General features: G+C 32.7%; 3 protein-coding genes across 9 annotated transcripts; 2 read left to right on the top strand and 1 right to left on the bottom strand.

Moving 5' to 3' along the window:
• The first annotated feature begins 2,797 nt into the window (after positions 1–2,797).
• LOC135143608 (protein DEK-like) lies at positions 2,798–5,214 on the top strand. 7 transcript variants are annotated; one of them, XR_010282849.1, is made up of 13 exons: positions 2,798–2,915; positions 2,982–3,125; positions 3,201–3,261; positions 3,321–3,395; positions 3,445–3,510; positions 3,568–3,652; positions 3,736–3,805; positions 4,034–4,199; positions 4,250–4,308; positions 4,364–4,437; positions 4,497–4,649; positions 4,710–5,011; positions 5,135–5,202. XR_010282849.1 is itself a non-coding variant. In XM_064075505.1 (13 exons), exons 1-12 carry the CDS (start codon positions 2,853–2,855, stop codon positions 4,789–4,791), a joined length of 1,086 nt encoding a protein of 361 aa, XP_063931575.1. In that variant the 5' UTR covers positions 2,798–2,852; the 3' UTR covers positions 4,792–4,815; positions 5,135–5,214. The 7 variants fall into 7 exon arrangements, 5 of the variants coding, with proteins under 5 accessions (XP_063931575.1, XP_063931574.1, XP_063931571.1 ...); XR_010282850.1 differs by having other exon boundaries at positions 5,146–5,179; XM_064075505.1 differs by having other exon boundaries at positions 2,798–2,903; positions 4,710–4,815; positions 5,135–5,214.
• Positions 5,215–7,236: 2,022 nt separating this feature from the next.
• LOC135143618 (probable V-type proton ATPase subunit F) lies at positions 7,237–7,926 on the top strand. The gene is made up of 5 exons (XM_064075517.1): positions 7,237–7,293; positions 7,353–7,434; positions 7,518–7,652; positions 7,776–7,846; positions 7,903–7,926. The coding sequence occupies exons 1-5, from the start codon at positions 7,252–7,254 to the stop codon at positions 7,924–7,926; spliced, it is 354 nt and encodes a 117-aa protein (XP_063931587.1). The 5' UTR covers positions 7,237–7,251.
• Positions 7,927–8,359: 433 nt separating this feature from the next.
• On the bottom strand, positions 8,360–13,476 carry LOC135143617 (delta-aminolevulinic acid dehydratase-like). Its single transcript, XM_064075515.1, is given in 8 exon segments — positions 8,360–8,495; positions 8,554–8,680; positions 8,731–8,836; positions 8,949–9,005; positions 9,008–9,104; positions 9,168–9,370; positions 9,442–9,513; positions 13,464–13,476. Coding segments are annotated over 8 exon segments (777 nt in total). The 3' UTR covers positions 8,360–8,393.
• Between the last annotated feature and the right edge of the window lie 810 nt (positions 13,477–14,286).

Here is a 14,286-nt window from a genome sequence, read left to right as displayed (position 1 = left end):
AGCTACATTTTGTTAATACTTGATCTTAAGTTGGTTTAATATTCGAAAAGATATAAACCCGTAAAGTAGAAAGATCACGAAAACAAATTTGCGAGTAGAAAAATTTAATTTAGTAATATATCTCCCTTTGCCAGGATAACTGCTTATATCCTCGTTGGCATACTGGCACCCAAGTTTTAGCGTTGATCGGGGTGTTATATTTTCCCATTCCGATTGTGCACGTGTTCAAAGCTCGTACAAGTTATAAGGTGCTGATTCCTAATCTCCTCTTCAAAATTTCTTATGCATGCTTAACGGGATGAAGATCAGGTAATTGTAGAGATCAGTTTAGCATTTGAACGACAGTAATTGGGGCCATGTGTGCGACATGGGAGTTATCCTGTTGAAAAGCCATTTCATCAATGACAAGACCAGCCAACCGCAAGTTCTTGGTAGTCATTCTTAATAATCTCTAAATACGATATTGAGGTGCTGCTCCCTGTTAATTATTCCACACACCCGACCTCCTTAGATGTTATACAGGACCATATCATTATCGATCCTCCTCCATATTTATACATTTGCGCCATCTGGTAATTGTATTCAACCATCGCCTGATCGCTTCCAACACCATGTATTAGTATCTGAACCGTATCGATTAATCATAGTCTCTCTCGAAAAAATTACTTTTTCCCAGTCAGAATAGACCAATTTTCGTACTTCTTCGCAAACTCAAATCCCAGTCTCTTGTGACGGTCTGTCAAAGTGGGTTTATAATTTTTTTTCCCGTGGAGACCAGCAGACTGCAATGCTCTCGATACGGTCGATCTCGAAACTGGTCTATTTGATGTTGTTTCATGAGTTTTGAAGCTTTCTGTGCAGAGTTAAGTGCACTCGATGCCACTTGCCGCACAAGTCTGGCTACATCCGAGTTTTCTTATATTGAGCTCTGATCCGAGATATTGGTTCTTACTGACACTTGATTCACGAGTGATCTAAATATAGGGCTTGCCTTGATGTAAAAAGGGCATTTTACATCATTTTCTTTATCGACGAGAGTTAACGCATTATTAAACTAAGACCTCAAATAGGCTATTTTTTATATTCCTTCGAATGCTTAAAATAACCCCTATGATGGAGTGACCATAAATTTTTCGTATGAAGACTGAAATAATTTTGTATCTAGGGAAGTCACGTGCAAAATTGTTCCAGTTGGCACTCAAACTTTAAAAAGCAGAAAGGACTTAAGTAAGAAAGCAACTCCTCTATTACAAATACAGTGAATAGGTCATAGTCTAAACTTATATATATAAAGGGATCGATATTACCAATTATTAATTAAAGTATTCTAGAATTTTTCACGAAAAATTCTAAACACAACCATTTTGGAATGATAGTGTGTAGTGTATAGAGTGTGGAGGCTACAAACAATTCTAACCAGGGTTCGTAGGTTGAACGCCTCAAACACTAAAAAGAGATAGTAGTTGTTATTAATAAAAAGGCTTTAAGTCGTTTCAGACTAAGGCCTTCTTAACAACTTTATCTTCGGCGAAAGCGGGGTGTACAGCGCTCCCAGATACATAGACATGCATCCTGTATTAGAATTTTAGGGACAGGGCTAGGTTACAAACTGAAAAGCGACTCCGCAATATCTGTCTCAGTGCCTTTATAGGGGGCAAGCTTAATATACTTATCCTATACAAAATGCTGCTTTAACGGTTAAAAAAAAAAGTAACTACGCGGGAAGACAAATACTGTTAAAAATTTAATAAAAATGTTACTATTTCTGAAAGTTCGAAGTTTTTGAATTTGTAAACTTGATCGAGGAAAGTGAAAGTCATTTACAAATAATAGTAATATGATTTTTTTTCTTACCGTTTTAACATAATTTTTACTTTTAACATCTTTTTACTCGGTAATGTACTCATATTCCAACTTAATACTATAGTTTATAACTATTTTTAGTTAACAGAGAGGATATTCCCTTTTAGTTTTGCTGCGTAGTTATGAAAACTACTATTAGTTTATTTACTATATCCATTAATCTAAACTATTCAAGTTGTTACCTCTATTACTACTATTACTTATATTTATTATCGTTGTTATTGTAAACATTCTCTTTACTGCTTGATCTAACAAGTGTCCGTGAAACACTGATTTTTTACTGTTACTAAAACTATTTGCTCGGTAAAATATCAGATAGGTTTTTTTTATTTTTATATTCCTGAGTGTTCCTATAAAGCCTAAAATTTATAAAGATAACACTTGAAAATTAATCGTGTAGTTTAATGATTTTTTTAGTCTCAAATTCTGTTTTTGGCTAATAGTTTTTAATTCTTTAAAAATAAGTTTATGAAGAGTAACATGTAAAGAGATAAATAGTGAAAACATGTATTTAAGCGCGCAGGTCAGGCTTGAATATAAAAGAGGTTTTCACTATTTCCGATGGTTTCTTAACACACATATTATACATGCGATATCCAAAAAATCTATTTTATACAAAGGTTTTAAATTTTATAAAACTTTAACACAAAAGTAGAAACAAAGAAAATGAGGGAGTCTACTATAAAAAACTTCGTTGATCTTAAAAGCATTTCATTACAAGCTTTACACTACTTCAACTTAGTTTAATGATTTTTTCTTTAGTAAAAGAAAAAAAGAAAATATTGAGTTATGGGGGCCAGCATGAACCAATATAAAGTGAAGAGTAAGATTTAAAACATCTAGTAAAAGGTGCGCAAAGTACTCCAATCTACAAGTATCGAATTTTCATTCATGGGAGACCTTGCAGGCCCGAAAAAATCTTATCGCCCTCCATTTCAAATTTCTGCTAGCGCCCAGATTTCTTTATTATTGTTTATTTTAAAGTTTAAATGGACGTATTTACTTTAACTCCTCAGCTGGATCATATTATTGACTCGAAGGTTATTAAGGAGGTGGAAGAACACTAACATTTTCATTTTTCATTAAATAAATCTTAAATATTTGTCTTTATTGTAAAGGAAATAGATACTCTGGAGGTAAGCCTTAAAGTTAACTTAGAGGAAAATTCGGCTCATCCAGAAAAAAATAAACAAGAAGTTTTTAATATACAGAATACTGGACCTTATGCTAACGATATAGAGGCGATACCGGATCAAAACAAAGTAAAGATTTTTATAATTTAGAAGGTTTTTTTTAATAAATTTAACGACTGATGAGAGCTTCTTTCTATCATAAAGGAAAGAACTTTTGCTCTTTCTAATCCCGCGCTTAACAAAAACTTTAATTCGGAGGTTAAAGGTTCTAAGTATTCTTAAAGTTAGATTATAGTAGCTGTTAAGCCTCTTAATCTTTGAAAGCAACTGTTCATTCTATGAAAGTGGAGGGGAACGTCTATAAGGAAGGAGAAACTGAAGAAAAAGAGGGTTCTGCTGGTAAAGATTTTTATTATTTTTTTAGGAAATTTTTTTAATCTTTTATTAGAAACTGAAACAAGTGAAGAAGAATCTCCTCTGCCTGGACTTTTAGAACAACCTTTGATACAAGAAGGTCTTTAGTATCTTCGCCGTCATAATCCTCTACTGTGACTTAAAGTTCCCCCCTAAGGCCCCCGCCATCGCCGCTCCACTGAACTTTTCATTCCAACTGAACTTCAAAATAGAAAGGATGTGGAAGTGCCAGAGGGCAAAGGGTACTTTATATAATTTATTATAAAAATCAATACAGCTTTACTTATTTTTTAACTGTAATTTTTGTGGCTGTTTTGGTCGGAAGCGAAAAGTTAGGCCAGATAGCATATGTAGCAGAAATGATTGGAAAAACTACTGCTGCTGACTTGAGATTGGTTTTTTTACGACACTTTTTATTTGTTTACCTGCAAAGAAATTCTTATAATTTTTTAATCCTTATTGCTAACGAATTTCAGCACTATAAGAAAACCTTTAGTGTTTTATAAGCTAAGTTTTCTTATTTTCTAATCTTATATTGAAATTTTACAAATGCAATCTTCTGACTGATTTAGTAATTTTTTCTCCCGCTCATCATTATTTACAAATTTATGAACCAAATTTAGCTTCACCGTGCTCTCTTCGGACGGCCTGGGAAATTACGGAAAGTTAAGCACAATATTAGGGAATTTTGCGGCTTTGATCCTTCTAGCAAATTCGAAGAGGAAAGAGCTGAAAAGATTTTAAATAGAGCTACTTTACAAGAGTTAAAGGACATGTCTGCCGTACTTGGTAGCTCTTCAACTTCATAATTAGTATTTTTAATTTCAAAATTTTTGCAGGACTGCATCGCTCAGGTACGAAAGATAGCGTAATTGAGAACATATTGGCTTTTTTAAAGGTCTTTTAAAATGTATTAGACCGTATAAACTAATTTATATTTAATAAATCTAAAGGAGCCGAATATTGATTCTGTCCAGATTAAAATCACACCCAAAAAAAAATCTCCAGCGAAATCTAATAAACGAAGGTTTGATGCTCTTAAAGCGCGCGTTTAATAGAAACTTTAGATCTATTCGTTAATAAAAGCAGTTTTAAGAATAACAGCGAAAAAATGAAGAAAAGAAATTTTAATTCCTCCTACGAAGAATCCAATAAAGCTATGAAAAGCGAAAACAATCTTTTATTGGTCACGATCCAGAATTCACCGAAAGCGAGGATGAACAGCAGCCCCCGACTGGGGTGGAATAATGCCAATTTATATATATATGTTAAATTTTTTTTCCAAAATATTTTTTGTAGTTTATTACTGGAGATGCGCCATCCAGCGAAGAGCCAGTACTGGAAAATGGTGAAAGCATCATCAGCGAAGAAGTCGTTTTAGAGCATCTTAAAACTCACGAGGAGGGTAAACGCACAAAATTTACTTTTCTAGCGCGCTTTAAGCGGCATCCGCCGATCCTTGCTTCGCTGTGCGCGTTACTCGACATCTTCCACGTGGCTGTTCCGCTGCGGGGATCTTTGTATTGTTGCTGTCATCCGCGCACTATTTGTTATTAAGCGATACAGAGCCAACTTTTGCTCAGTATTTTCCTCGTTTCTCGGTAAATTTTAAATCGAGGAGCAGTTTTGTTGCTTTCAACAATTGTGAGAGTCCTTTTAAATTTAATAAGAATTCAAAGTTTTTTTTTATGTATAAAATTTAATATATATTAAAATTAAAGCAGAATTTTTAAAGGGCTCTGTGAAAGTTAATGAACAGAACGGGCTTACGTAAAGTAAAAAAACCACTGGAAGTTTAAAAGTTCATTGTTAATAAAAAGTTTTTAAAATATTCTATAGGCTTACAAGTTTTAAAGTATAAAAATTTAGATCAGTACAACTTGAGTAGGTGCAATAATTAGAATGTAGAAACAATTTTTTTTCTAAATCATTTCATGTGCGTTCGTGGAGAAAAAGAATGTCCTGGTGGGGCGCAGGATTTCCCTAATCAATGATTAGCTTTTTTATTTTGTTTATTACTCCCTTAAAGGTTCGGTATTCCAGCAATTTAGTATTAGAGTAAATTTTGATTTATAATGAATTGTAACCTAACATTATAGACAGTTAATGGTGGGTACTCGCCACGACCGAGGTTAGATCTTTTTTTTCATAAAAAAGTTAATTTAAAATTTAAATATAAATAGAATAAAAGAAGATAGCAAATTCTGATTACTGTTTTTGAACGACTGCCGATTAGAGTTAAATAAATTTTAAAGAGCATAATACGATTAATATATAAGCCGCTGCCATTATCAGTGGCGTCTAGAGAGTTTAAAAAGGGTAACGCAAAGAATTTTGTTTATAAAGAAAAAAATTAAGTAAAAACAACTTTAATAAGTTCTCAGTACATAAGCAAAACTGCTTTAAGGATCTTTTTAACTTGGACTGATTTTACCTTAATTTGCAGAAAAAAGGGTATATAGCCCAACATATTGTGTGAGTTAAGTAAAAAAAAGTTATAAGATTGATGAAGGCAGACAGCAATTACGAAACCTTAAACAAAGAAAATATAGTAGATGACGGAAAATTTTTATTTTATAAACGCAACGTGCATAAAAAATATTCAACTTTGTAGTGAAACCATGCAAAAAAGTAGTGCTGAACCATTTTAATAGCTCGGCTTGAAGGCTCAAATAGATTCCATAGCGAGGCTGAGCTGGCAGACTTAACAAACTGCTCCACTTTTTAACGAGGAAAATTTAGTTTTCCTATTCTAACACGAACTTCCCCATTAAAAGATTACCTTTCTCTAATTTCTGAATGTAACGGAATTGGGGATGGGTAGTTTATAGTTCAGTCTACATTTATTTTGTTTTATACCAGAAAAAATACATTTAATTTTAGTTTTTTTTTTACTATGAGCAATAGGAGTCTGTAGCGGCGTCTTGCTCAATAAAAAACACTTTGCTACTCTCCCTCAACGGAACAAAATTACTTTATAAATACTTTAATAACAGAAAAATTTTTATAAAAATGTGACTAAAATAATTAACGCTTAAATCTACCATGTGTTTAGAAGTTATTCCACATTTGAAGCAGGTAAATGCTATATACGACTAACGGTATTTTTAAAATATGTTTTATTTACGGATATGTATCACAATTCAACTTAGTTATAAACATTTAAATGTCTAAGAAAAATTAAAAAAAAATCCAAAGAGTATTAGATAAGCAAAGTGTGGATAAGAATGAAATTTTAAATGTTAAACAACTACTTTTCTTCTAAAAAAGTCAATTGGCTTAGATGTTACACAAAAAACAAACCTATGTACGATTTGAATCTGTTGTAATATTTCAGCTAAAAAAATATTGTCTTAAAAAGGAGTATGCTAATAAAGGCTCAATATCTTCTACTTGGAGATTATATAAATTTATAACGTCTTTCTAACTTTACAAAAGGCCCTATATCCTAAAAACTATTAGATAAAAAGAGAGAAAAATAAAAAATAAATTAATTCCTTTACTTTATTGTGTTATTTAAAAATATTACAAGTGTGTAACGCAACGAAGTGTTATAATACTAAGCAGCAACTAATTAAAATAAAACCGTACGAGCTTTTTTAATTGGCTTGGTACAGAACGCGCCAACGTAAACCATCACCACTAGAACTAGAAGTACGAAAACCTACCAAAAGGGTCGGCCACCGGGAAGGCTTTCCTCTTTTTTACACCTCATAAAATATATTTTTACTAGCGAAGCGCTGTCCTTTTTAGTTCAAAACTTTAGTTTTTAGCCTATCAATTTAAAATTATTAATCTATAAAAAAGATTATAAAGTACTTTTGTTAAAAAAAATACTTTAATGGATAAAAACGAAAAGTTAATAGCTGTTATTGGAACAGAGGTTTTTTATATACTTTGTAAAGAAGGTTTGTACTGTAATAATACTACACGTAACTTCAGGATACCGTGACAGGATTTTTATTGGCAGGTATCGGAAGTTGTGGCAAAGAAAAAGAATCTAATTTCTACATAGTAAAACCAGGTTGTTACTAATAAATAACTTCAGTTATTCTAAGTAATCCAAGAATATATTTAAAAATAATTGACTATAGATACCCTCTTTAGACACAACTAAGGAAGCAATCGAAGAAAAATTTCATAGTTTCACAGAGCGGGACGACATTGCAATAGTTTTAATTAATCAGCACATAGCAGAAAAAATTCGCTATGCGGTGGATGCCTACTCAAAAAATATTCCATGTCTTGCTTTTCAGAATCAACTCTTTATTTAATAACTCTTTGAAAATCTTTAACTTTTATCGACTTGACTTTGCTTTCTTCAATAATCTTTAAACCATTTATATTAACAAATTTTTTAAACAGGTGTCTTAGAAATACCCTCCAAAGATGTTCGCTATGATCCTAGCAAAGATTCCATACTAGTAAAAGCCAAAGTAAATCTATTATTACTTGCGCTATTATTTTTTGGTTTATAACCAAAAACTAACAGGAATTGTTCCAAGGAGAGAGTTAATACCCTTTGAAATTTCTATTATTTAAAAATTTTATCTATCATAATAATATAATTATGAGTTACTTTATAAAATTATAACGATAATAAACTACTTATCAACAATGAGAATTCTTAACCTATAGAGCTAATCTTGATTTAAAAAACTCCCACTTATGTTTTGAAAATTTTTTTTTGTAAGTAAAGAAGGAATGCAAAGAGCGGTTATGCTGATCTACTTTCAATATTCTTATACTTAATTAATTAAAAATATATATATATCAATACAAATGCTCTTGCATTACCCCAAAATCCTCCTACTTTATATAAAGCACTGAATTCACAATAAAACAAAAATATTTAGTGATTCACTAAAAACCAACACGCATCGAACTACCTTTCTATATTCAACAATTTTTACCATTCTAGCTTGCGCTCAATACTATTTAATAAAAATATGCACGTGCTTTTCGTTCTGAAGACATATTTCTTTAATTCCAGCGGGGAATATATTCTAGCAATTCGGGGGTAAAATAAGTAATAATAACGGAAGCCCCCGCTCGGAGTAAACTAGTGTGAGATTCCCGTAAAATCTATATAAAAAAGAAATATGTGAAAAAGCAAACTTGCTATAACTTACTACAGAAGCACCTCTTCAAAAGTATGCGTGCCGTGCCCATAGTCGTAAATCATTTTATACTCTCCCGATACGACGAAGGCCACCACAGGAACAGTAGAAGCAGTAGAAAATGTTTTAATAAGATCTCCATAAAAGAGGCTGTTGCTCAATTAATAATATAAAAGAATAATAATAATACAAAAACAAACCTGGGTTTTATAATTACAAAATCAGCGCCCTCCGCTAAGTCTCTTTTCAGAGCTTTCAAAGCCGTAAGGCTACTCCCTATTGGGTGCTGATAACGTTTGCGATTGCCTGATTTTAAAAAAAAAAATAAATTATGCAGGTATAAAGCGCGTGAGTAACTAAGTATAAAGAGGAGAACGTTTCGTTATTAATTTAAAATTAAAATTCTTTATTGGTATACCCATAAAAGTAGACTCTACAGCCGTACGAAAAGGGCCATATAAGGTGGATGCCTTTTAGAAGTGTACGACATGAGCGCAACGTGAGAAAATCCATTCGAGTTTAAAATTTCTCTAATTAGTTTTATTCTTCCGTCCATCATGTCTGAAGGGCATAACTGTTTTATAGATTACTAGGGCTTCGCATTATCTCTTAAAAATTAGTATTAGAAAAAATCTACCATATGTGCACCAGCTTGGGCATAAGAAAGTGCGATCTCACAAAGTCTTTTGACGGATTCTGAGGTGTTAATTAAAGGCTCTTTTTCATTTTCAAAAGAACGAAGAAGACCACAATGACCGTGATCAGTGTACTCACATAGACATACATCATAACACAATAAAAGATTAGGAAATTCCTTTTTAAAATCTAATAAGGGACCAGCTCAGAGAGAGAATAGGCTTCTATATATAATTGTCCAACCTTTCCGCAGATAATAACAGGAGATTCCTGACAGTTAGCGAAAGTTCCAACGGAATCCTTTTCATCAAGCGTTACAACTCCATACAGCATAACAGCCTTTAGTCCTGCACACAATAAAAAAATAAAATTACTAGAAAAAAAACATTAAAAGATTGACCTTTTTCAACTAATTTAGAAAGATGCACGACAAGTTCTTTATAATCCCTATTAACGCCAGATCCCCAACGCTTGTTTGATACAAAACCTATAGGTATAACCTTATTATTCTTTAAAGCTTTTACAACAAATACCTTCAATGATAGAGCTTTCAGACTTTGAGGTTATAAAAAGTGGATAAATTAAATGTTTAGCTTGCAAGTTAGGCTCCTGCCAAGAACGACAAACATCGTGATGCAGCGAAGCAAGAATATTCATACTACTAACTTCAAGGAAATTATATATTTAGAAAGTTTGTGTTAATGTTATAAAAAAATGAATTTCTGTATTTACAGTATTGGCATGTGCCAGCTTACATAATGCTGCTGATTGGCTAGTAAATTAGTTATAGCAAGCAGGAAGTGCGCTGTCTAGGCAAAGGGATTTTTATTCAGATTACTTCGTCAAAAGGTGTTTCTCGAGCCCAAACAGTATTATGAGTTTAATTTCGATAAGTTAACTCATCATTACTAACAAATTTTCGTTATTTAATCAAGCAATCCAAAAATTTTAACAAATTATTGATGGTTTACGAGTAATAAAATTGCATGCATTATTTAAGTTATTAACTTAATTTTTTTTGGCAATACAGTAAATGATTATATTCTAGGAGTGTGTAAAAAATAATTTATTTAATCAGTATTTATAAATTTTATCAGTTTGTTAGTGCCTCTGTTAATGATTATAATTTGAAGCGGTGAACTGGGATACCGTTCATTACTAATTAAATAGGTGTAGCTATCTAAAGCAATAATCGGTGATCCTTCGTAACAGCTTGCTGGAAGAGTGTTTTGTGTTTGAAGATATTTTTAAATTTATAACTGTACTAAAAAATTTTTTAGATTATAATTCTCTTCACTACTCTCACATCCTTTCCTGTTTTTCTAGATTATTTCTATCATAGCAAGGATGATAATCGTAATTTTTTGTGTTCGAAAATAAATTTACATGGGCTGCTGATATCTAGGGAGACCTCGGCTCAGTGTCCGTGCCGCCTCACGTACCAATTTTAGGAATTTATCACTCCACGGTTTCTCAGTATTCAGTGTAGTTATCATAGACCTTTGATGAATAATACTGGTGAGAATTCATGTTTCCAATCTTCTAGAGAGGATAAAAAAGTTAAGAAATTTAGTTTTTTATAAGAGCAGTCATAGAAAATAAAGGCAAGAAGCTTCCTGCCTAAGATGAGGGGTGATAACCGGGGAAGTCTAGCTAGCAAGTGTGTCTTCAGGAGTCCTCAAGTTTAGAATTTAAAGTCACCTCTCCTGGTGGGAGAGTCTAGCAGTTCTTTATTATCTAAACTGAATGATGGGTGTCCGAGCCCAATATATTTCCGCTCCCCCTCAGCCCTTCGAGATGGTCATTGATACTTTTTCAGCTAAACACTAATTGGCAACTGCGCACTTTTTCCTTAAAGACGGAAGACTACTAATGCAACAAATTATATATGTACCGCGCAAGTGTTAAAATATAAAGTTGATATTACATCGCTACGAGTCCTATCTTTGAATACCAGGAAATCTAATTATGCTTTCTGAAATACTCGACTACAAACTTTCGTGGTGACAACATGGCGGCGGACAGAGAACAATTTACCCGCTAGTGCGCGCAGAAAGCAAGGTGTGTTACCGCAAGAAGCTTCGCCTAATACGATTTGTACATTTCAAGCAACAAAACCCCTCACGAAGACATCCGTATCGCCAGCTTTAAGAATTCCTCCATAGCGCAGTCGCTAAGAAATGACCATCCATGCAAAAACTTAAATATGTGTATTGTAAAGGTGTTACCAGCCCCCTTTGTGATATAAGAAGAAGTTGTAGCCTGAAAGCACGCTCTTCATGTGATCATAGGCTACTCATATAGGTGACTATTATTACTGACCAGATTAAGTAATCTGCTCTCGGGAATACCGCGAATATGCAATATTATATAAATTATGTTAAAATATAATTAAATTAAAACATTTTCTGCTTAGCATTGGCCTCTGTAATTTCTAAAAGGGCGGAAATAATAAAACTTTAGTGTCTAAAGGGTAAGTCAAGATCATTGTTTCCGGTCTACAGTGCTAAGTTGTGCTTATATTAACTGTCTTGGAAACAGGTGTGCGAGGGTTAGTCTAGCGTACAAGTAAATGAGCAAAAATTTTATTTTTTAATTAAATGGGATAAAATTATTTTACACATAGAAAGTGTAAATAAGCAAAACTCTGAAAATATAATAAAATAACACAAAGTTTACTAACCTTAATTTAATAAAACTAAGGAAAATTAGCTGCTTTAGTAAGAAAAATTAGAGAAATAACAGATCGCAAAACAAAGCTTTAATTTTGTTGGCCGGAATTATAGTTTGACAAGGGCATTTCTTAACCGCAAGTACTAACCCTCCATTAAAGTAACGTATCGACTACTCACGGGCAGTTACTGACTAAATATCAAAGTAACTGAGAATATATTCAGTATTAGTTGGCAATATCATTTTTAGAAAAAAAAAATGAAATTAAGAAATCTCATGAATTTAGGCCAAAATGTAAACTTTGCCTTACCTAAAAACAAGGAAGCTAACCTAACTAATCAAGACCAAAAATTTTTAGGTTAGCATTATTTGAAAGTAAAATTGAGTGTTACAAGTTTAATAAAAGTTCAAAAAGTATAAAATGCGATCATTGCTTGCAATTTTAGACGGTTGATACCCTTGAGTATAAAAACATAAGTGCCCCTCCATGTACATAAAACTACTACTGGAACCATGCAATGCACTCATTACCTAGTGGTTAGAGTAGTTTACATTGAATCTATATAATCTTTGTAAAAAAAAAATTTACGGTATATGAGGCTGCTTCAAACAAAAAAAAAATTATTTTTATATTTTTTTCAGTATTATTTCCTTGCACTCTTGTAGGGTGGGCCGTTAGGCTAAAAAGCATTACCCCCTATATTGTGTATTAACCTTTTTTGCATTACAACATTCGCTTCTTCTCAGGTGTATGTTAAGTCGAAACAAAATAATTTGACGGGGTAACGTGATAAGGAAAATAATTCGCTCGTAATTTAAAGGATTGGAGCGGTGTTGGCAAGAAGCAACTATCTTCGGTTAACGTTGTAGGCTTTAGACTCTTAGTGTGAAAACGGCTAGCAGGATCTTCTTTGATCTACCGTTGCTAAATACAAAAGTAATTAAAGAGCGGGAAAAGAGTACAAGAATAAAAGGGAACCAAATGAAATAATGAAAGAAAAGTGGAGAATTGCCTAAATTAATTTAAATTCATGACCATAGGCTGAGTTACAAAGAGTATTAGAAACAAATAAGGCTAAATTCCCTTTACTATTATGTAAGGCATTAATATAAATATTTTCTTTAATTAAAGAGTAGACAGTTCAATGTCTTTAATTATCACGAATCGTCCACTAAAAAAAAATATCATATAGATTATAGAGATGGTTTTTTTTAAAAAACTTAAACTAAAGAATTGCAACAAAAGTAATTTTTAATTCTACGGTTGCAAGTTAACATAATCAGTTATCATTAATTGTAAGATTAATAAACTGCTCTCCGCCAGCGGGTCGACGCCTCAGTATAACCAGTATAGCTTATAAGATAGTCACGCCAGTGTCTCTTGTGTTATGCAAATTCTTGAGACATGGCTTTAAATTTGTTTTGCTTATGGTTATAAACTTGTACAGGTATTCGCACTAGGGAAAGACTATCTTTGCCATTTTTATATGAACGTGGCCTATGAGAGTTGTTTGTAAGTCGTATTAATCTTGTACAATCTGGTCTAAATTTTTTCGGTGCACATATTAATTATTAGCTTATTCATAAGATAAAGAATTTTTAAAGTGGGTCGAGATGCATATACCTGCAGGATCCATACTACAAGCAAGGGTTAGCACTGTATTCTAACTGTTATCACTTCCTATTTAGAAAAGGCTTTGGGCTACATACGAAATCGTGCAATTACTTTAGCTAAAGAAGCAAAGTTTAACTCGAAGTGGTTTATAATTGCGTTATAGCGAGGAATGTATTTTTTAATGCTACATTGAAGTAACCCCAATAGTTAGTCATGCAACGTACAAGGTTTCACCAAGCAAAAAGTTTTTTTTCGTAGTAATTACTCAGTATGCATATCAACGCCGTGCGACAGCTGATTAAATATAATCGAGTTGACACTGGAGATTGATATATTTATAGTAGTTTAAACATATCAACCCAAAAAATCTTATGAGAAGATGAGTTAAAATGAATTTATTTCCTTTTTGAGCTGGCTCTAGTACAAAAACTTAAAAAGATGCTAACGACACACTGGGATGGACGAGTAAGCGTTAACCCACTTCTGGATGCTTTAAAAGAGATTTTAGTCAAAAGTTAATATTTCCGAAAGTAATGAGGCAGTTAGTGGCAACATTAGTCTCCCAGGCAGGTCACAATAATTACAGTACCATAAAGAATAGAATAATATTAAATGTCGATCACTATATAACTTTGTTTGTAAAGTAAGTGCTGTGCTATAATTTGCCCTAGAAGGACGAATTACCTTTTACCAAAGACAGTGGAGGTACATAAACAGCTTGAAAGGCAACTAAATTTTTTGGTTAAGTGAAACATTAAACTATATCTACGATTCCATTTTTCTGGGAGCAGTCACTACCTCCTTGTGCAAATTATTGTAATCCTTGAGAAAA

Source organism: Zophobas morio, unplaced genomic scaffold, assembly GCF_036711695.1.
Source record: "Zophobas morio isolate AGI-343-1 ecotype UQ-CSIRO unplaced genomic scaffold, CSIRO_AGI_Zmor_V1 ptg000066l, whole genome shotgun sequence".
Taxonomy (NCBI): domain Eukaryota; kingdom Metazoa; phylum Arthropoda; class Insecta; order Coleoptera; family Tenebrionidae; genus Zophobas; species Zophobas morio.
Note: the sequence above shows the minus strand (reverse complement) of the source record. Positions and strands in the feature narration are given on the sequence as shown.